Source organism: Myotis myotis, unplaced genomic scaffold (assembly GCF_014108235.1).
Source record: "Myotis myotis isolate mMyoMyo1 unplaced genomic scaffold, mMyoMyo1.p scaffold_m19_p_5, whole genome shotgun sequence".
NCBI lineage: Eukaryota > Metazoa > Chordata > Mammalia > Chiroptera > Vespertilionidae > Myotis > Myotis myotis.
The window spans coordinates 77,470,436-77,493,875 of record NW_023416357.1 but is presented as its reverse complement, the minus strand read 5'-3'; the positions used below and the strand labels follow the sequence as shown (position 1 = coordinate 77,493,875).

At 39.6% G+C, this 23,440-nt stretch overlaps 1 protein-coding gene across 1 annotated transcript; it reads left to right on the top strand.

Annotated features, from left to right (window-relative positions):
* The first annotated feature begins 444 nt into the window (after positions 1–444).
* Positions 445–21,958, top strand: CUNH5orf63 (chromosome unknown C5orf63 homolog). The gene is made up of 4 exons (XM_036310853.1): positions 445–522; positions 14,741–14,861; positions 20,390–20,446; positions 21,319–21,958. The coding sequence occupies exons 2-4, from the start codon at positions 14,748–14,750 to the stop codon at positions 21,493–21,495; spliced, it is 348 nt and encodes a 115-aa protein (XP_036166746.1). The 5' UTR covers positions 445–522; positions 14,741–14,747; the 3' UTR covers positions 21,496–21,958.
* Positions 21,959–23,440: the final 1,482 nt, after the last annotated feature.

The following is a 23,440-nucleotide window of genomic DNA, read 5'->3' as shown; positions in this document are numbered from 1 at the left end:
CCTTTTGGCCTTGTGTGTGTCCATTGTGGAGAGTTTGCTGAGGGTACAGCTGCCAGTTTCCTTCATAACCTAGCTCACTCCAGACCCAGAGGAGGACAGTAACCACTGAATGAATGAGTGAAGGAATGAGCCAGCAAACGAATGAACAAATGCAGGAAAGGGGATAAAATGGAATGGACTGCACATTCTCAAAAAGTTGGCTACTGACTTTTGTTATTAAGTAGTCCCCAAACACTCTGGGTCATTTTCCGTGTCCCCCCTCCCCACCCCCACCCCCATTTTTTAACAGTTCGGCTTGGCTTGGTGTGTTTTTTTTTCTCTTTTCAAGTATAATGGAAGGCAGGCGCGGCCACCCTTCAAAGGGGCGATCTGCTCAGATCTGAGATCCACACACCGGCCTGAGGGACGGCGGGCGGGCGGAAGTGCGGAGCGGGAGCGCCCGGTTGGCGCTGGGTCTCTCTGGCGGGCGGAAGTGCGGAGCGCAGGGCGGAAGCGGCGGCTCAGGCGGAAGCGGCGGCTCAGGTGGGTTTCGGTGACCCCCCCCCTCCTCCCCCCCAGCCTCGCAGGCCCCTGCACTGAGCCTGACGCGGGCGGGAGCGGGGCGCAAAGGAGCCCCCTGGCTGTGCCGCACGCGGCCAATTTCCAGTGTCTTAGGAGAGACTTTAATTAAACCGGGAGCCATAAATCCATGAACCACCAGAGGGGGTGCAGGGATTGTAAACGTGTGTGTATGTGTGTGTCTTCTCGCGGGTTGGCGCTCTGGGAAGTGAACAAAATAACGGGCGAGAAAAGGCAGCTTTTTAAGAGGAAGCAGGAAACATTTCAACTTCGTGCTATTTACAGTGATTCACAGAGGACCCGTCCTCGGTTTAATTAACGTCTATGAAATGGCAGTATAATCTCCACGGGCAGGCTGCTGAGATGACTCTTGATTAAAATAAATATGTTTGAGCAACCATGCCGACCTTTATTGGGGGTGAAAAGGTTGAAAGATGCAATTGGGAACATTGGGAACCCAATACTCTCTGGACCTCCTCTCCGCTTTATTGGGCAAACGCAGCCCGCTGGGTGCTGGGCAGTGAGATGATAAATCGGAGACTGTACAGTTCTCAGCAGATAGCCTTGTCGGTTACCCCCGACAGATACCAGCTCATGCAATTTTTTAATCAGAAGTAGAAAAGTTCCATCTACATTGTTACTAACGTGAAAAGGCAAATGCCTGTTTCTAAGTCTATCTTTAACAAAAACTAACAAGGAGTTTTTGGCCTGGGTGATCTTTATTCTTGTTTCTTTCTTTTATAAAATTTATCTTTGTTAATTTTGTTTCTTAATAGAAAGTTCTATATAATACTTCATATTTTAGAGCACTTTTTAAAAAATTCACAGTATGGCCCAAGATTTTCAGCTTCTTTGGGGTAGCCATAGTGTCTGGGATCTGTCATTCCCCAACCCTTTTAGCACATTTACTAACGTAAGCAGGGCTTCTATAACTACACAGCCACTAGAGCCATGTCTCCAGTGTGCATGACACTGCAAGTTGAGGTGGCTCTTAGAGCCACATTCTTCTCACTTAGTAATTATCTGAGGAATAGCTTATGAACATGTATATGATGCTCTCTACCAATATTTGAAGCTGTATACATTGAGATTTAAAACATTTGGGGAAAGAGGTATACCCTGGAAATAGTGAATGATTATAGCAATATTGGAGTAAGGAATTGCCTGGAACCTGTCATGAAAATTAAAATTGGTTCTGTCGTGAAAATTAAGATTGGTGGGGTAGGTACTTTAGACAGGTAGACTCTCAGATTTCTTTCTTCATGCTTCCTGTGGTCAGTAGTAGCCTCCTGCCAAGGAAGGATCAATATTTTTTGTCTCCTTCACCAGAGGAAAATGTGGCTATGTGGTTTTATTTAGATGGACTGATGGCAGGTAAGGTAATAGAAATGAGGATTTTCCAGCTTAGGAATTTATTGGACTGTATTTCTACTTTATTCCAGATGCCTGACTCTATTGTACTCTTAAGCACCCAGAGGCAATGTGGAGATATGTCTTCAGAAAATAAGTTATTTTTTATTATTAAAGTTTTTATTTCATAATGTGTGCATACTTTAGCTGGCTTATACTCTATTGCTAGGGCTCCAGGTTCCACATGTTAGCATGATGGTGCTCTGGTACAGGTAGTAAGGTTTTTTATGTTCCTTATTTTAAATCTAATCTTGCCACTGCTTAATTCAAGGAGTGTACATCAGAGGAAGCCAAAAGCCAGCTGGAACAGTCCCTGCATGCAGTTTTAATATTGTTTGCAATTATTTTGAAGGGGAGAAACCATCTGGATCCTGAGATGTGTCGCTATACAGATAGCAGGGACTAGTGAGCTTACTTCGTTCTTCCCCTAGTTAACATGTTTGAGGGACAAAATCATTTACGGAAGAATATGCAAAATAAAAGGTTTTGGCTAAGTTTCTCATAGGTATTATCCCATATCTCTAACTCCCTATCCCAGTTATAGCCACAGGGAAACTGGAGGTATAAAAACATTACTTATTCTCTTTTTATTTCAGTTCCTACCCAAAATAAGGTTTCCAGAGATAGAGGCAAAACTCAGAATACCTTCTATTTTAAGGAAGTATCCATCTCCAAGGATTTCAGAGCATTTCACCAGTAATACATAGTAGCAACCATTTTGGCTGCTGTAGGCTTCATCACTGCGGTATTGTGTTATTTGTTTGTAAAACTTTTCTCTGCCCAAGGTGTGAATTCCTTAAGGGCATGGAAAGTATCCTAATCGCTTTTATATTTCTAGTACGTGGCACAGTGCCTGGCAATTGCAGACACTCACTATATGCTACCGAAATAAAAAGACAGTGTGAAAACATCATTGGGAATGCAGCAAGGTAGAGAAAAGAATATCAAACAATAACTTTAAGGGGTTACTAGATGCAGTTATAAATGCTGCAGTCATTAATACTTTAATAACCAGCCTGGAATGGGGAAAGGCATATTTGAGAATCCATACATATGGTCACCAAACTGCCTTCCAGGGAGATCTGGCCTGTCAGTTGCAGGGCCGTTGTTGTTTAGAATGGAATATGCAAGCTGAAAGGCTTCACCAGCCCTGTCTCCACCCTCCCTCCACCCCTGCCATGCTCAAATCCTCACCCAAACACTTGTTGAGTGAATGAATATTTGAATAGTATCCATTTGAAGATATATCAAATTATTAGCTTACCTAGGGCACTCATATCTTAGTTTGGTCCTGCCTTAAGGATAGAAGACCTATATATGGTGGCTATTTTAAGTCTGGGTTGCCCAAATAACACTGAAGGAAAGCCACAATCATCTTTTCTACTTCACTAACATTCTGGAGGAGTTCAAAATCAACTTTTTTGTGTTGTAATTGGGCAGGCATGTGGTATTTGTTGCTTCTTTTTTGCCAGTAAAATTGCAGCAGAAATCAGAATGTTACTGGAAATAAATGAACTCCCTCTCATTGTTCCTATTCTTTTCATATTAATCATGAAATAATGGGGAAATGTCAGGAGGAAAAACATGAGGTTGAATTATTTGATTTTTTAAAAACATGTAGTTCTTCCAGTCAACCAAGAGAAAGGATACTGTTATTTAATAGAAATTCAGTAAGCAGCTTAGGACATAAGACTGAAAAAAAAAAAATCCAAAATTTAGCTTTGTTTCTCCAGATTCAAAAATAAAGCTAATCTGAATGTTTTTAGGCTTAGAGATCAGAACCTCATTCTTACAGTAAAAAAATTCTGCCATCCAAAGCTGAGATTTTCCTCATTCTCTCCTTCCTTAAATTAGGCTTAAACAAATGTGGTATCTGTTATTGGTATACTCTGAGGATTAATATATAAAGCTTTTTGAAATTTTTTTTAAAGAAAGGGGAGTGAACTTAGAGATCCCTTTTAATTCTGAAAATTGTTTGTTGGTCTCATTATATATAAAAATAGGTCATTGTTCAAGGAGAAAATATAGAGAAATGAACAAACAAATGCAGTATGGAAGGCTTTGATTAAACATTAGCTTCTTTATCCATTAAGCAAAGTCACTTCCTAGTTCCAAAATATTTTATCAGTGTTAGCTGTTAAGTAACAGAATAGGATTCAGAGGATTAGAATTCATGTAACTGAGGGTTGCTAGGGCCTGACCTCAAGAATGCTTGGTTTCCAACATTCGAATTGACCACTGTACTTCACAGGCCTACGTATTGTTGGTATCACACGTACAAGAAAATGTTAGAGTTAGTAATTAAAATGTTCCAAAGTCATTTGCTACAAAATGGCTAAAAATAAATGGAGCATCTTTCAGGTCTTGTGTGGTCATGAGAATAACTTTGCCTCTTGGGCAAGATGAATTGGAAATGGAGTGTCAGTGATGAATGGAAGACATTGCCTGAGTGGACAGATTCTGAATGACAAACAGTTGTTTTTGGAAATAGGATTGTGTGCTTTTTAAACAGCAAAGAAACTGGCATTACTAGCTGGGTACAAATAAGACTAAGATGTTTTCAGGAAATTGCCTTCTTTCTGGGCAGTATTCAGTGGCAGAAATATCTTCAAAGGGAATGGGTCATTTTGGTTAAGAAGGATAATGTGGGAAGCAGTCTGCATAATTCCTTATGCTCTTTGTTCTCATCCCTTGAACTAGAATGATTTTACCCTCATCTTAATGCTATCTTTATGGAATGAAGAAATTTTCAAATTGGTTTTTAAACTCTATTAAGCCCTCATGTATGATATAGCCCAACCACATTATTCAGGTTTTCTTGGCTTTCAGACACAGCTTTGCAGCCATTATGTCATAATTGTACTGAACATTGTTGCACACTGAATTCAGGATATGCCTCTCTGGCTCCAGGCCAGATGCTGAGTCAGTGTCTTTGGGGTTGAAGATAAGGGGAAGGGTGTAATATGTGCAAGCCCTGTGTGTTAACAGGAATTAGTCCAGGATCCCCTTTAGACCTCTGGGGGCAAGAGAGAGTATATAGTAACAGTACATTACTGTTCTTAATTGGTATCTGTATTTTTCTCAGCTGAATGTTTTTCTGGAAACCCTTCCCTGACATTGTAATTTGCACTAACCCCATTACTGAGTAGACCCCTCTGAAGCAATGATCTGGAAAGTGTGACTACTAAGGTCCAAAGATTCTAAAACAAACTTTTGCCTACACTAAAGATTCCTTCCCCTTCCACTCAGTATTTGTCAGCTTGCTCTAGGCCTAGGCAAACACAGCACTGCTTCTGGATAGGGAGGAGAATGACAAGATGATGATGGTCTGCCATTAAATATCACTTAAAAAATAAATATAATTAATGAAGGGCTGATGCCAACACCTCTGACTTCAGGAAAAGTTACTTTGATGCCTAATCCAAAAGCAATTGTAATACATAAAATTAAAACTTTTAAAAAATCTTTATTGATTTCAGAGAGGAAGGGAGAGGGAGGGAGAGAGAGAGAGAGAGAAACATCAATGATGAGAGAGAACTATTGACCAGCCGCCTCCTGCACAACCCACACTGGGGATCAAGCCCACAACCCAGGCATGTGCCCTGACAAGGAATTGAACCAGTGATCTCCTGATTCATAGGTCAACACTCAACCACTGAGCCACACCAGCCAGGCAAAATTAAAACATTTTAAAAATCACTTATAATTGTGTCTAATAATAGGAAAGAATAATACATTATTCTTCCCTTTTAAAGGTGCTTTTCCATCACAGATGCTCAAACAGCTTCAGGATGAGTACCTGGTCACTCTAATGTCAGCCCTCCATTTCCCTACTCTGTCCTTTCTGAGGCCAAGGCTTCCAGTTATGATTGAGGAGCATAAAAGCGAGTTTGTGATGAGCAAGTGCCTTTGTACTTTTGCTTAGATCTGTACATAAATTTTGTTTTTTTTTAAAGGCCTGGCATTTTTAAACTGCTTCAAATTATTTGTTCTGGGCCTTTTGAAGTTTTGGATTATTGCCATGGCATTTCTTCTGCTTGTGCTTTTCCCTTCCCTGATCAGGAGGACATTTGGTTCCCAAAGCCTATGGGCACAGTTTCTCCAGGTCTCAGTTAAATAAGAGAACAGAATGAGGCATAGCCTTTCCATTTTACAGTACAGATAAAACTGAGACTTAAAGAGATGAATAATTGCCTAGCATCTCCGAACTACTTAGTGGCAGTTGCCTGTCTTTTGGGGTTTACCTCTATGAAATCATCACCTAGTGACATCCTTAATAGAAGATAAATATGTTGGTTCTTTAATTAGTGATAGCCTGTCTTAGAAATTTGTATTTCAGTGATGTCCACAATCCTAAATCTTCAACTATGTGTTTGAAATATTTTTCAGTTTTGTAATTCCCTATTTCTGAGACTGCTATACTTGTGATTTAAATCTTCCATTTGAGGCCAGTTGAAAGCACATTTCATTCAATAGATCCATCATCATCATTAATACTAGTATTAATAACAATACCTTCCTTGTAGTATTACTTAGTAATAAAATATTAAGCCTTATTTCTCTCTTCTGCTTTAAATTTATACAAATGTTTTTACTTTTATTGTCTCTTTTTAAGACACTCAATCACCTTTTGCCTTTACTCTTTCCCCCAACGCACAGCCTACATCCTCACCAAAAATATCTATTTTTAGTTAATAAGTTATATTAGGCAAGAACCAGACAGGTATTTCATTGTAGGGGTAGGCATTGGTTGGAAGATTTCATTCGTTTGCAGCAGCAGCAGACATATCTGACTTGTGGCAGATTCTTTCACTATCCCTTTTCTAGTCTGAGCACTCATCACTCTTTTTGACAATGGGCCCTCATTCTGGAAACACTTTCCCCCCTTGGTTTCTGTGATGACACTTTCCTGGTTTGCATCCTACCTCACCAACTTTTTATTCTGCCTACTTTGCTGGCTCCTCTCTACCCAACTTCTAAATGTTGGATTTCCTCAGAGATCTGTCCTGTCTTTTTCTATATTATTATTTCAATGATCTCATCTAGTTTCCTACATGTAAATACAAATCCTAAACTGATGGAGTCTTCAATTTTATCTTTAGCTCTGGCTTCTCTCCTAACTACAAAACCTGCATATGCCACTCTCTACTTGTCCCTCATTGAGGTCTGGGTTCCATACATTTCTCAACCTCTTCCTGCCTCAGTTGTCCTCATTTTAGTAAATGGCACAGCCCCCACCATAGGCTCAAGGCCAAAAACTGGCAGTGTCCTTACCATCATCTTTTCATTCCTCATATCCAAATCATTGTCAAGGCTCGTTGGCCCTATTTCTGCCCTCATCCACACCCTCCTCACCCAGGCTACTGCACTAGCCCCCTAACTGAGTCCCTACTTCCACTCTTATTCCCCAACAATTTATTCTTCATACAGCTGCTAAAGGGATCTTTTAAAAATGTATCTGAGATCATGTTACTTCCCTCCTCTAAATCTAATTGTACTTAATAAAACCGTGTTCCCTAATAGAGCCCACAAGGCCTTAAGTGATATAATCCCCAGAGACTGTTTTTGAACCCTGTCTCCTGCCACTCTTCCCCTTGTTTATTGTGCTTCAGCCACTCAATCATTTTTTTTTTTAATAAGCCAAGGTAGTGCTCACCTTGGAGCTTTTGTACTACCCTAAATGCTCCTCCTTCAAATGTTCCTCTTCCTTTAGTCTCAGCAAAAAATGACACCTCAGAGTACCTTATTAAAGGACCTGCCTTATCAATAGCACATCACCCTGTTTTACTCCCTCCCCCCCTCTCTATTTATCACTATCTGATGCTATCTGGCATTAAAGAGACTCTTTACTGTCACTAGAACATGGACCCCATGAGGGCAGATACTTTGTTTTCTTTTTTAATTATTTATTGTTGAAGATACTTTGCTTTCTTGTTCACCACGGAACCCAGCATCTATAATAGCATCTAATACATGGGAAACATCAGATAACTTGAATGAATAAATGAATGACTCTCATCCCACACCTAAATTGCCATAATTGGCCCCTAACTCTTTCCCACCTCCATTCTCCTTTTCTCTGCAATCTGTCCTGCATGCTGCTGCCAGATCAGTCTCCCAAAACTGATTTTATCACATCACATTCTTGTTCAAAACGCTTCAGTGGCTCCCATCAAACAGACCTCAGCATTCCTACTCAGCGCCTTTGTGTCTAACCCCAACTTTGGGTGCTTCCCCCTTTTTTTACATCCAAATCCTCCATGATTTAGGATCCTCCTCTAGTGGAAGCACCTCCAATTCAGCCCATGGTGCTCTTCTCTTCCTTTCTCATAACATTTACAGTAGCCCATTAGATGTCCCTGTTGTAATCTCCTATATTTACATTATTTCAGTTAAGATTTAACTCCCTGTCACCCCGATAAATTTAATTAAATTTTTTTTAATTTAAAAAAGAGTTTAACTTTTTTCTACTGAATCCAATGAAGTACATCTCTCCATGATTCTTGTTGTTTGTAACTAGTATGTGGAGTTGGTTCCTTCATGTGAGAGTTTTATTTGGAGGGAAAGAAATGAGCTAAACACCAAACAGGATGAAGAAAAAAAATGTATGGCTTAATTTTACTGAGAATTTGAAGGGTGTGGGATATGGGGGCACAGTGCATATACTAAATGCTTTATACCATCAGTTAAACTATAATCTTACCAGATAGGCAAGGCCCACACTTCAAACAGTTAAAGAACTTTTTCACAGAGCGGTGTGTTGAATGTAAATTAACGTAGCACCGGATGAGTACAAACTGAGGAATAGACACTTGAAAAATCCCACAGTCATGGTAATAATTGGAAGGGAAATGCAAAGGGATTTTTGTCTCTAGACTTGTCTGTGACCACTCATTCCTTTCTCGGACTGGTTCCCTACTGGCTTCTCTGGCCCGCTGTGTGGTGAACCTACTGGCACTGAAATCTGGAAGTAGAAGCTGCAGGGAGTATTGTGGACGTGTGGGGTGAAAGGCTGCTTCTCGTTCCCCAGGGCTGGGTGATCATTTTGCAATGTCAAATCATTATGTTGGACAGCTGAAACTAATACAATGTTATATGTTAAATATACCTCAATTAAGAAAAAGAAAGAAAGAAAGAAAAATAAAGGAAGGAAGGAAGGAAAGAAGGGAGGAAGAGAAGGGAAGAAAGAAAGAAAGAAAGGAAGGAAGGAAGGAAGGAAGGAAAGAAGGGAGGAAGAGAAGGGAAGAAAGAAAGAAAGAAAGGAAGGAAGGAAGAAGGAGAAGGAAAAGAAGGAAGGAAGGAAGGAAAAGAGGAACTCCAGAGAAAAAAGAAACGAAGAAAGAAGAAAGTCCTCCGATCCACCCTCCGTCAGTGAAAAGAGGCCCCAGGGAAAGAAGGGTCGCCCCTCCCTCCTCGCTCAAGAACCTCAGAGAGAGAAGAGAGCTCCACATCCCCCATCCCTCACATCACAGAAAAGCCCGCTCCTCCCTCCGCTCCCGAAAAAAAAGCTGCATTCCCATGCCAAATGGGCCCACAAGTGGGTGGTTAGCTCAGGGTCTTTGTTGCAACATCTTGCCTGAGTTGGCTCCACTTCCTAGGCAGTTCCTTTGACCAGGTACCCTGACTCCTGAGGCTGAGGTGAGGGCCCCTCTCCAGGTTAGGCCTTCCACCCCCACCCCCTGTTTCTATTCTGTAGACTCATTCTAGCCCTGCTTAGTCCCTTGGAATTGACATCTCAAAGTATCTGCTCAGTTTTCAGCTTTGCATGCTGCCTCTCCTTGTCACTCTTGGCTCCAAACTTGTAACCAAGATCCCAGGCTAGGCAGCCACTTGTTTGAGGAGAGGGATGTTTGGACATAGCTGACTGACCAAAATGCACATAGGAGCATTTGTCCCTGTTTCCCTGGATTAGGTAGAACCCAGTGGCCCAGAGTCCCTAAGCGCAACCCCACATCATTACATAGACTTTCAGTGATCTATCTATATAAAACCCTAATATGCAAATTGACCGAACAGCAGAACGACCTGCGGAACAACCAGTCAGCGGGGGGCAGGGCCAGTGAGCAGGTGTTACCAGGCCACCAGCCAAGGCAGATGCCAGCAGGGGGGCCCCCCCAATCGCCCCGCCGGTCACCCCGCAGATCAGCCCTGATCGCCGGCCAGGCTTAGGGACCCTACCCATGCACAAATTTTGTGCACCAGGCCTCTAGTCTAAAATACAGGCAGTCCTCGGGTTACATTGGAGATCCGTTCCTACAGCACAACGTAACTCGATTTTCACCATAAGTCAGAACCCCCTATACAAGCACCTACGTCACTCACATGGAGCACATACACAGCAGTAATAAAGTGAAACAGTAAAAAAAAATTTTAAAGAAAGATAACAATTTCTGACCTTTCCTTGTGATAAATAATAAAAAAACACAAAGCACATATGTACATACGTTGAAATGACAGAACATTTTTTTTTTAATAAATACTGTAAATGGGAGATTGCGATGTAACCACGAAACGACATGTTGAGTCTGACGTAACCCGAGGACTGCCTGTAATAGGTTTTGTTCCCAATAGGGGTGTGTGTGTGTGTGTGTGTGCACACGCGCGCGCGCATGTGTGCCTGTGCGTGTGTGTTTCTAGCCATCTGGATAAAATAGGAATGTTATACTTAGATGGTAATGAATGTGAAATGGGCACTTAACATCTCACATGGCACAAATGGCTAAATGGAAGCCCTGAGCCTCTCTTTATGGAACAGGTTCAGTGAGAGCTACGGTAATAGTGTTTGGTTAATGTCAGTACAGCATTAAATTTACATTATACTCTTGTGAAGAAGCTCCAACATTACCTGCTAATAACCAAGGTGGTACTTGGGCTTAGATAGACTTTTTGATTTTGCACATGAACTAACACTGCGGCTTGCTGATGAGGGATTATGTGAGCTTGGAGATTTGGTGTGCCAAAGGATTCTTTGTATGAATAAAAATTCTGGTCAGTGAAGGTCAGTTTCTCTACTCAAGCGAGAACAATGTTATTTCCCTTCTAATCAGACACACACAGTGTTTGAAGACTCCAAGAGTCCCATATAAGTGATGTGCAGCCATCGTCTGGTCAGCATCTCATGCAAGAAATGAATAATCCTTAATAGAGCTCAAATGACCCTGGCTTTTTTCTGTACTCTAATCAGTTGCTTTAATGGTATGCCTTCAGTGCTTCACAGGGAAAATGCTATAGAGTTAAGTTATCTTCATCTTACTTCAAGGAGGGCTGAATTGGTCCAATCAATCCTCCCCCCATGTTGTACTTGATTCTGCTATAAAGACCACTGAAGTCAGCCTCAGTTTTGTTAAAAGCCAGCATTCCCTTTCTCTTTCAGGGTGATGTGCCCCTGAGCAGCAGTGGACTTGAAACAGCAGGAGTCACCATCTTTATTGTTCGGCTGTGCAATTTGTTTTAGGCACATTCTAAATCCAGTCTTATGCCTCCTGCTTTTTTTTTTATGTGACAAAGGTGACCCAATTGTGATTCTTTGATATTATGAACACAGCTCTTTTTGCTCGTATCACAGAGGCATGTAACAAAATACAAAGGATAAAGTTATGTCTCTGTGTAGTAAGGACACATACTTCATGACTAAATTCAATGACATAATCAAAAAGGTGTTGTCCTCTCACAGTCATGAGCTAACAGCCAAAGACTGCCTTTCAGAATATTTTTATAGTGCTGAGATACTGTTAAAAAATAATAGAACTAATGAAAATGTCACATTGACAGAGTAGCTCGTATTAAGATTTTACTTCAAGAAGGCATGACTATGTGAATGTGACTTTGACAGCAATGGTGTTAGGTTTACAAAGTTAATAAAAATATTCTAAGGAGAATATTATAGAGTTTCAGTTGGAGTGTATAATTTTTTCATCTTACCTTTTATTTCTAGAACTAAGTGGACTCCAGTGTTCAGAATTTTAGCCTGAATGTCTTAGTTCTGCCTAGGAGAGGTATATGGAACTTTTTCTTTATATCAAGCTCTAATATAATTTTATCATATAAAGGAATAAGTTAATTTAACAATATGGTAAAATGCATGTGCCTTAGGACATTTGGAAAATATGCAGATAGTAAAAATTACATAACGCTAAAGTATTGCTCAGTAAATAAATATGCAATGTTTAAGTGATTAAATACATACAGAAAGTAGAAATGAAGATTAGCAGTACAAAAGAGAACTCATTTTAAACAGACTAGTTGTAGCATCACTGAAGACTTTACTTAGCACTCTGGGTTGGCTGAACAAATATTCCAGCAAATCTGGAATGAATAGCAACTCTGTTTACTATGACAGGCTTTATTTGTCTTGGGCACAACCAAGACCACATGCTGTGTTTTGTCATGTTGGAAATACTGAAGCAGATTTCCATTGTGAATGTGAATTGTTTTTTCAAGCTTTAACACCTTAGTCTCAACTCAGCTAGGTAAAAGCAATACATTTTCCTTTCCTTACCAGCCAGACATCAATAAATCTTAAATCCCTCCACCAAAAACATGTCAGGCAATTCAATGTCCTAGTTGTAGTCTCACATCACAGTCGTAGATGGCCTGATTCTTCTTATTTCCAAGGGCTGTCTTTCTGCCTTTATTCCAACAAAACTGTTAATTTCCTTTATCCTCCATATAGTACAGCTTCCTTAACTCCATACCCTACAAAGATGTGATACTGATGGCATTGGGCCTTCTCAATGATGCAGACATTTCCACCTAGTATAAACATGGCTAACATTCAACTTTCCCCCTTATTTATATCCTGGGTAGACAAAGCCATGTTTAGCAGCTGTTGTCTCCAATTACATTCACCTTTTAGAGTTGTTGATTCTGCTGAATTTATGGAAAGTGTGTATATCAGGGCTTTACATTTGTTGCGAGTGGCACAGCATATCATGAAATTATTTAGATATATTTTCCACCTTAGAGTAATGCTGGGTAGCAGATCCTTGCAAAATTCTCATCACATTCTTTGTTTATGCATAATGATTATTTAGTAAGCAGGGAGATTTAGGGAGAAGTAGAAGACTAAGGGTTTAAGAGTGAAGGAAAGGTTGTTGTTTTCACAGATTAGGATCAAATCTTTTTGTCCTGTGGTCTTTATTCTAGTTTGATATGGATTGGTGTTTTTCTTTAAAGTCTCTTATCATTCTGTCTGAAATGAGTTTAAGGCTAATCTTATACTGAGAAGCCTGGTAACCAGTAGGGATTAGCATGTAATTAATACAGTTTTGTTGTGGAGCAGTGCAGGGAGAGATTTGAGGTGGTGGTAAAGGGGCTGGAATCAGCCGCAGCACCCTCACCCACAATTTTATGGACACTGTGGAGCACTAACCTTTAGTTATGATATGACATCTGCCCAAAGAGTGACTCTGTGCACACTGAATGTCTGATCAGGGTTAGAGGTGAGACTAAAGAGGGGGAGAAAGACTCACTTCAATACTTTTAACATTCAAAGAAATATATGAACACCTACTATGTGCCAGGTTAATTGTAGATGCTTGGGGATACTGGGTGACCAGTACCTGCTCTTATAGAACTCACATTATGTATAAGGGTCATATAGGTAAAGAAAAAATTTTAGATAGTAAAGTATAAAAAAAACTATAGCAAGTATTGAAGAAAGAGGGTAGTGGGCTGACCAATAATAATTGTAAGAAAGTCACTAAGGCATCTATCTCTAAGGCATCTATCTCTGGGCATGAGCCCAGACCAAGTAAGGAGAAGCTACTTCAGGGCTTTTCATATAAAGGGACAGCAAGTGCAGAGATTCTGATGAAGGAATTATCTTTGGTCATTCAAGGAACAGAAAGAGAATCTTTATGTCTGCAACTTGCCAAGATAAAGGAGGGGAAGGTGATAGATGAAGTTGAAGAGATAGGAGTAAAGCAAAGTTATGAATATTCCAAGAATGAATTCATCTTGGGGATATTGGTAAATGATAAACTCAACAGTTCAAAGTGAAATGATCCTCTTTGTAGTTTAAGGACAAATATGGAGGGTAACTAGGAATAAGTAGGGTGTCTTATGTCAAACAAAGTAGCAGCATGAGGGAGCTTCACAGCCTAGTGTTTGACATGAAGCTATTATCAAACTGCTCTTCCTGGAATATTTCCAGTAGAAACACTAGCATATTTGTATGTTTTCAAAAATGATGGCAATTTTCTTTTAAAGTACTTCTTGAGAAGTTGAGAGTAAATTTTTGTTTCTGACAAGTTAACTCGATCTAATTCTCCCCTATAGTTCCTCTGTACAACTGTGTTTCCCATCCCCGCAGAGGGGCATAGATCTCATGACCTTCAGCTGGGGACTTGTGCTGCTTACTTATGGCTGGGTGTTGGTGAATGCTTGCTAATAAGATAAGCTATCTCAGAGAATAAAATTCATCTCAGCAAAGTCCACATTTTAGGGGATCATCAGGATGGGGCAAAATCTGCAGGTAAAATTTAATTTTGTATTCAAATGAACCCATGCAGTTTGCTTACAGAAACTAAGTGATTAGCTACACAGCTAATCCATAAGTATGGATTTCTTCCCCCATTCTAAATTTGGTTTTGTTTGGAATACAGTGAGTGTGCAGGCATGGTACAGATTTGCCATACATCTGACACTCCTGGACTTCAAAAAGCAATTCTGAAATCTTCAAATTCCATCACAGGCTTGCAGCTTACTGTTCATATTATAAAGAGCAAAGTGTAGAGCACCTATGTTTATTGGTTTGTTTTTCTTTTGGCAGAAGCAAGATGCTCTGGTTTCAAGGAAATAGCATACAATTTGCCAAGTACTCCTTTAGACTCTTCCTGAGAAATCTCTCTGCCTCTAAGACTATTCTGCCTGTGCTGACCTTATTCACAAAGGTAGAGTGAAAAATAAAATTACTGCTTTAAAAACATAAAGTATTTAGATCATTGGGTGAAGAAAATAAGAAAGAAAGACGTTGAAAGTAAAGGAATAAACATTCTTCGGACCTGTTCCTCAGTTTTTCAGTTTCAGTATCAGCAGTAGTAACTCTATTCCTCCCCAGATACCTCATTGTCTCACAATTAGAGGTTAAATTAATATATTTAGTAGTCATCTGAGAACCCTACATTGAAAGAAAAAGCTATCAGATTATAATATGATGTTTATAAATGTATCACTTGGAAACTTAGTTCTTATTATTTGTGATAGTTATGTTCTATAAAGTCGCCAAAAACACTGAATTAGCAAATGCTGGACCTTTGCTCCTAGGGAAAATACAGGGTTAGATTCCTATGAGCTTCCATTAACATTTTTGTCAATCAGTCAGTGCATAACCTTGTTCTGTTTAAAGACACCTTGTTTAATACATGTTGTTGATTCATTAATGTTGAACTCATAGCCAACAGCACTATAACTCATGCCTGAACAAAGCTTATCTAACACAATATTTTCTCCATAAGGCACATCAAAGCCTTCTTGTGCTTAGAAGCATTAGCACCTCAACACTATTAACAGGAAGCACAAAAAATAAAAAAATAAATGGCACTAAACAGATCACAAGAAGGACGCTTGTTTACACATATGAGCTGAAACAAGGAGGCAGAGCATCATCTTGTTCAATCTCAGCTGGAATGTAACTCAAAATGTGCTCTGTTCTGTACACATGCATGTCTGTGAATGACTACAAAAGGTCCATGAGTTTTTGATCTTGGGGTTACAAATAAGTTTCAGTGAATAAGTGAACTCACACACACAGAATCCACAAATAATGGGGATTGACTGTGTTTTCTTATCCCTGACACTACTTTTATTTTTTATTTTTATTTTTTTTTAAAATATATTTTATTGATTTTTTACAGAGAGGAAGGGAGAGAGAGATAGAGAGTTAGAAACATCGATGGGAGAGAAACATCGATCAGCCGCCTCCTGCACATCTCCCACTGGGGATGTGCCCACAACCCAGGCACGTGCCCCTGACCGGAATCAAACCTGGGACCTTTCAGTCTGCAGGCCGACGCTCTATCCACTGAGCCAAACCGGTTTTGGCCCTGACACTACTTTTAAAGTATAAAAGTAGTTTAAAATACACACACACTAATCTTAAAGTATAAAAGTAGTTTAAATTTTTAAAAGCTTTCCCCCCCGATATTTATAATATAAGCATTGCTGATTTTCTTTTGCTAGTTAACATTACTTTGTGTGATTTATAATCAAAAAAAGAAATAAAGTGCAGGGTAATAGAATTAACTTTAGTGAATAATACTGCAATTCAAACAAAAAAAAAGCATTGTGTTTAATAGATTTTTCATAATTCGGGCATTTTAACAATTTAAAAATATCTGATGGTTATCTAACAGGAAAGCTTTAAAAAACTTTTAAAAATTAATATCTCATTGAGAATAGTTACTCTAAACTACTTTTCATATCCATGAGTATATACCACACTGTTGGAAATTATGGAACAAAACTATTTCATCATCTGTGTCTATATATGAGAAATGCATGTGAGAATTAACCACAAAAATAAAATAATCCCTAAAGCAAATGGTGCTCATTCAGCCTAACAATTCTGCACTATTTTTCAGTTTGAGCAACAGCCAAGTTAGCTGAAAACATTTGCAAAAACACACACTAATCTTCCATTCAGCTTAAATTTTGTACTGAACTCTTTATATGTGTCATTAGGCATATAATATCACTCTCACCTTCAGGAGTTCACAATCCAAAGAAAAAGCACAGTATTAGCTCTCTTTCAGTTATAAATAATAAAAAGTACGTCCCAGAGTGGCTTAAACAAAAAGGGATTTTATGGCTTGATCTGGTTTCAGGGGTAGCTTCATTCTGAAACTAAGCAGTTGCCAATCTCTTCAGTTCACATCCTCTGGGTTAAACCTGTCTTGACTCTGCCTCTTCTCATGAATGACTGCAGTGATGCCAAGCCCCAGATCTCACAGCTTGGGTATCAGAAACTCCAGCAAAAGCCTCATAGCTATCTATTGGCTCTGATCTGCCCAATCCCTGAGCCATTCCATTTTAGCCAAAGGGATAGGATGTGCTTGCTGATTGCCTTGTTTCTCAGGAATGGAGTCCACCACAGGCTGAGAGCAGTTCCTGTGAGGCAAAATTACAGCATTCTTGCTGCAAGAGGTATGAGTGGTGGACAACCAACCCAACAAATGTTTGTTACATTTCAGGGCTAGAGTAAATAAGTGCTCTATTGGTGCCATAGAAAATCCTAGACAAGGATGTTTGAATGGTCCAGACCACTGAGTCTTACCCTTTTTCAGTTTATAGACTTCTTCAAAATTTGATGGACCTTTTCTCATAAACACACACACACACACACACACACACACACACACACACACACGATAATTTGCACAAACTTCTATGGATACTAGCTCTTAAAAACAAAACAAGAAAAACCCTGATCTAGGCTCTATTGAAGTGTTTTATTATAAAAGCAAAATGTTAGTAATATGGTATTTCTGCTACTTAGCTTGTTCTTGTTTTTCCTTTAAGAACTTCTATTGACTTTTTGAAACTTTCTCAGAAAAATGTCAACATGATTATCTCAACACATCACAGACTATTCGTAATCTGTTTATTGATGATGCTCATAGTAACAGCATGAGCCTAATTCTCTGAACCAGGAAATTAGGGCCAGAAAGATCCTTCTGAAGGAAAACTGACTTTTGATGCTGTGGGTCCTTATTTTGAAATAAGCTGTGAGTCTCAGGACTGCACCCTATTTCAAAAGACAAAGCTCTGCCTACAAAGAAGACTTTTTTATTTTAACTAAAGTTACTGTCATTTACAGTGAGTTTGGGGAAATATAAGATAAAAATAACTTTCATAGTCCTTGCATAATAGGCTACCACATTTCATAACTTTAATGGTTGTAAAAAAAACAAGGAGAAAAAAACACACCTTGAAGGACAAAATATGTGACTGCCGAAGTGTGTGTGATTTATTGTTGTACATTCACAGTCTTGCAGGAACTGAGAAGCTCACAGGTGTGGACAGACCCTATTCACTGGTTAGGCCTGTGCAGAAGAGTGTAAACCCTCTTGTGTACTGAACTGTGCACCTGATACTGTAAACATACTATAATAACAATGTCTCATATGGACATGAGAAAAATCATGGGTCAGCAGCAAGCTTTTTAAAATGTTTTTACTTAAATGTAAAGGAGAAAAAAAGGGGGGCAGCTTTTCCCCAGAGTATCATGCGTGAACCTACAACACCCTGACCTCTTTCTCTCCTTCATTGTATGAATAACCAACCCTGAGAGCACCTCTTAGAACTGGTTTTAACCTTTAGCTGCAGCAACTGTGCTGCTGCATGTGTGTGTGTGTTTGTGTTTGTGTGTGCGTGTAATCATACATTGCACATACCCTTGGACATGTGTGCATATATATGATGTTGTACTCATTGCACATACCCTCGGATCCCCACAGTTTGGTCACCCTCCCAGCTTCCCCTTTATAGTATGATGAGTTAACAAGTGATGGCCTACACAAAGTGAGACCCAGCTATTTAATCTCTTGCCAGATATCACGCCTCTTGGTGGAATTATACAGGTTTTTGTAAAAAGTCCTTGCTGCTGTCTCAGCAGCCAATCAACTTATAGGTTGTTGTTTTTTTCTGGGTTTTTGTTTTCTTTCTAATGGAAGTGTGAAAAGTTCTACATTCAGTTGAAGTTCCTGGTGAAGAACCACAATTGAAATTTTTTCAGTGATAAAAATTTGTATATTTGTATGTCAAACAGTCTAGCTAAAACTTGATGTAAATTCCTCCTTTTTTGCTTAATGAATATAATTTATTCAGTATGAAATCTTTATATGTTTCATGTGTTAAGAATAAATGTACATTAAATCTTGGTTAAAAAAAAGCTGTGAGTTAAGCTGGGGGAAGGGCCTTTCTTTTATATAAGAGCTTATCTCTTCCTGTCATGTTAAAAAGCAGATCCTATATAATAAAAGGCTAATATGCAAATTATCCCCTTGACCAGGAGTTCGACCATGGGGTGGGGCCGGCCCACCAACTGCCCGCAGCCCCTCCCCCAGGCCAGTCTGGCCTGATTGGCCCCAATTGGCCAGCCAAACCCCACCCATGCATGAATTCGTGCATGAATTCATGCACCGGGCCTCCAGTCCTATATAATAAAAGCCTAATATGCAAATTGGCCAAACAATGGAACAACCGGTGGAACAACCAGTCGCTATGACACGTACTGACCACCAGGGGGCAGACGCTTAACACAGGAGCTGCCCCCAGCCCACAGACCCCAGGCCAGCCAAGGCAGGTGCCAGTGGGCCCCCCGATCACCCCACCAGTCACCCTGCAGAGGGAGGCGACCAGCAGTGGAGTGCGAGACCAGCGGGTGGGTGATGCCAGGCCAGCCAAGGCAGGTGCCAATAGGGGCCCCCGATTGCCCCACCAGTCACCCCACAGATTGGCCCTGATCACTGGCCAGGCCTAGGGACCCTACCTGTGCATGAATTTCGTGCACCGGGCATCTAGTTTTATATAAGCACCAGGAATGTTGAGTATATTCTTAGCTCATTGCAAGAGAACCTATAGCTAGTTCCTATTCATGAAATCTAGTCCTGAGAAGCCTTTAAAATCTGCCAACAATCCATAGCATTCTCAACAGACTCCTCTACTATGTGGTTAGAGCACAAACAACAACAGGCACTAAAATGTGCTTGCTTCTCAGGTGGAGAATTATCTGGAAAACCTATTGCTGACACTTATAATGGGGAAGAGACAAGACATTAAAGAGTTGGTACATTCATCATCTGAAATATTTTTCCCTTTTTAAAGATGGGACACTCATTATCTAACTCTATTGTAGTGGGTTTATTCCTGTGGATTAGGAGAAACAGGCTGGCAAAGCTCAGTGTCCCCCATTCAAGATAGACTTTTAGCCACTCTGGTGATGTCAGCCAGGCCAGGAAGGTGCTCCTTGGAGTATAGATCAGTGAAAAATAATTTTCCCAGCTATCAATTAGATGAAGCCAGTGACAAAAAAATGTAAGCATCTAAATGTATTGTGTATGTGTATATGTACATATGTATCTATATATCTACCTGTAATACATATCTAATAAATAGATACATTTGTTATGTAAATATATATTATGTGTATATACACATGTATGTGTAACAAATGTAAACATCTAAATTTATTAGGTAGGTAGATTGATTTATGGAGACAAATCAAAATAAAACATCTGGAAAATGCTGAAAGCCCATTTACTATGAAATATTAGCTATTTATTAGATTCTATGACAGTGTTTTATTTTGGAAATGAACGTGTAGAAAACAACCTGTTAAAATACGTATAATCTGCTTCTGTGGTTTTTGTCAGGTTGCTGCCATTCTTGGGTCTCATGGCTTTATTTTTCCTTCCTGTAGGATCCATGTCCCCTTTGTGATGAAGCTAAGGAAGTGCTGGAGCCTTATAAAAACAGGGTAATGTAGTACAGTGTGGCTTTATGTATACGGGATGGATATAAGGTATCTGGATCCTTTCTTTAGGAAAAGAGCGTAAATGACTTTTCATTTACATTTTCTTTCTGATTTTCAGAGAGATAGATGTTTGTGCTAATTTCCATAAAATCATTACCACTAGGTGTTTCTCTGAGCAGTACTTGTTTCCTTACTCTTTCTTTAAAATATATTTTATTGATTTTTTACAGAGAGGAAGGGAGAGGGATAGAAAGTTAGAAACATCGATGAGAGAGAAACATCTATCAGCTGCCTCCTGCACACCCCCTACTGGGGATATGCCCGCAACCAAGGTACATGCCCTTGACCGGAATCGAACCCGGGACCCTTCAGTCCGCAGGCCGATGCTCCATCCACTGAGCCAAACCGGTTAGGGCTGTTTCCTTACTCTTAATGTGAGTCAAAGTTAAATATCAGGTGCTGTATTCATGCTTTTTCAAAACTTTTGTCCCTATTCCTTTTCTCTTATTTTGTCATTTCCATGGTTCACCTGTAGTAAAGCATGACATTTTTTAAAACCAAAACATGTCTTTCCTGATTCTCAGGAAGTTTCCCTGTGAGGACATATTTTATTTCATTGGGAATGGAGTAGTGCCTGGACGATGAATGTGACAGGTATAACAGAAAAGTAGCAAAATCTGGAGTTATGGAATATAATGAAATCAACCAAGTGGTAGAAATCAGGGACATTAGATTACTTTGGACCTCACACAAACAAACCACAATAACAAAAGCCTCTGAGTGTTAGAACCAGTCTCAGGATCAGTTTGTCACTAAAGTTATTGCATCATTCCATGTTCTCAAAAATATAGAGCTTTAGTCTGTCTCTGTTTCAGTTTATTTTACAGGAGGTGGACATCACACTTCCAGAAAACTCTGTTTGGTATGAGAGGTATAAATTTGACATCCCCGTCTTTCATTTGAATGGCGAGTTTCTGATGATGCATCGAGTAAACATCTCAAAACTTGAAAAACAGCTCCAGAAACTTGAGCAGCAAGGTACTGGAGGCTGATGAAAGCCCTCGTGATTTTCCATCCTCGCTGTCCAGAAGGCATCTTCCCAAGGAAATGACCACGGCCTTGTATTCCTTTTGTCACCTGTCACACAGCCCTAATAAGGTCTGAACTTAGTGGTACCAAATAAATGTTGACATTTCTCTTCTGATTGATGGAAGTACCAATTTGAAAACTGTTTACCTTTGGCATTTTATGAAATAAGAGGAGTGTGTTGGCAGGGAGGGTGGGAGAAATCCATTTGTTTTATTTCTTTTTCTCTTTTGTTATTTGTATTAATATGGAAACATTTCACATTCATTGGACAGGGCCATTTATAGGAAGAAGGCTCTATATCCCTGCTGCTGCCCCGAGGGCTTAACTTTTTAATGGAGGAATAAATGCTCTTCCTCTCAGTAGATAAAGTGAAATGTGAATTGTTAATAACTGTGCACAGTCAATAAAGGGATGTTTTAACAAATACATCTGCATAAGCCTGTTTCAGTGGAACTTAATAATACCTGTTTAAAATTAGAGCTCATTTTTCTGGGTAGGAGAGAATAATTATCTGAGCCAAGGAAAGCTTCATTTAAGAAAAACAAAAGAAAGATATAAACTCCCAAAATGTATATAAGGATCTCAACATGCTTTGCATGTAGTCAGTGAGTTGATTTGTAATATTTGAGTACTGCCTTTGTTAGTTTTTCAGTTACCGTCAATTGAGTTAATTAAGCTTATTATGAAACAGTTTTTAATATCTTATGGAAAATTCACTTCTGACCATAACTGGACAGATATGTCATCTAAAACCAAAATGTTTTTTGCCATTTTATGTAAAGTATTAAAAATGTAGTTGTGTACTCTTATTTATATTTAGTCAGGTTTGGCCAGTATAAGAGTGGGTTCATTTAAAAACAAAACTGCCTTTTCCTCTTAAAATCATATCATTGCAATTTTATCAATAATGAAATTCTTCTATGAACTATTTTTTTTTTTATTGACTTTTACAGAGAGGAAGGGAGAGAGATAGAAAGTTAGAAACATCGATGAGAGAGAAACATCGATCAGCTGCCTCCTGCACATCTCCCACTGGGGATGTGCCCGCAACCAAGGCATATGCCCCCGACCGGAATCGGACCTGGGACCCTTCAGTCCGCAGGCCGACGCTCTATCCACTGAGCCAAACCGGTTTCGGCCTTCTATGAACTATTTTAATGAATTTGGATATTGTGAGTTCCTTGGCTAGATTTAAATTTGACCAGTACGGCCAGGCTGGTGTTTCTCAGTGGTTAAGCATCGACCTATGAACCAGGACGTCATGGTTGGATTCCCAGTCAGGACTCATGCTGGATTGTGGGCTCAATCCCCAAAAGGGGGCATGCAGGAGGCAGCCAATTGATGATTCTCATCATTGATGTTTCTATCTCTCTTTCCCTCTCCCTTCCTCTTTCTGAAATCAATAAAAACTTTTTTAAAAAATGTCATATATGAGGAGTAATCTGACATTCAGAAATTTTCAGGGACTTAGCTTGAGGACACACAGTCAGCTGTCAGAACAGGTCTTGCCACCCACTCTAAATTACGGCTCACGGCATGGGTATCATGTTATTTCAAATAGAGCAAACTCAACCATTCTGGATCCAACACACATTAAGAAGTAACTTTAAAAACCTTCCAAGATAAGAGAAAAAAATACTACAATTGAGTAGCAATGTTTATAATTTATATATTTCTGGAACACATATTATTTGATTTTATAAATATTAATTGAGCTCTGTGATAGGCAAAATTGACCCCAATTAACCCTCATACTGTATTCCCTCCCCTTGAAGTGTGGGTGGAACTCAAGAATATGATGAAATATCACTGCTGTGATTATGTTACATGGTATGGCAAAAGTAAATAATCCTGGTTGGGCCTTACCTAATCAGGTGAGCCCTTTAAAAGCACAGAATTCTCTCTGGC

What these genes read in the sequence shown, in the direction of transcription:
- CUNH5orf63 (XM_036310853.1), top strand. Translation starts at nt 14,748, where the DNA reads ATGCTCTGGTTTCAAGGAAATAGCATACAATTTGCCAAGTACTCCTTT. An exon ending in TGCTGACCTTATTCACAAAG is followed by an intron (nt 14,862 to 20,389) that starts GTAGAGTGAAAA and finishes TCCTTCCTGTAG; the next exon opens with GATCCATGTCCCCTTTGTGA. An exon ending in TGGAGCCTTATAAAAACAGG is followed by an intron (nt 20,447 to 21,318) that starts GTAATGTAGTAC and finishes TCTCTGTTTCAG; the next exon opens with TTTATTTTACAGGAGGTGGA.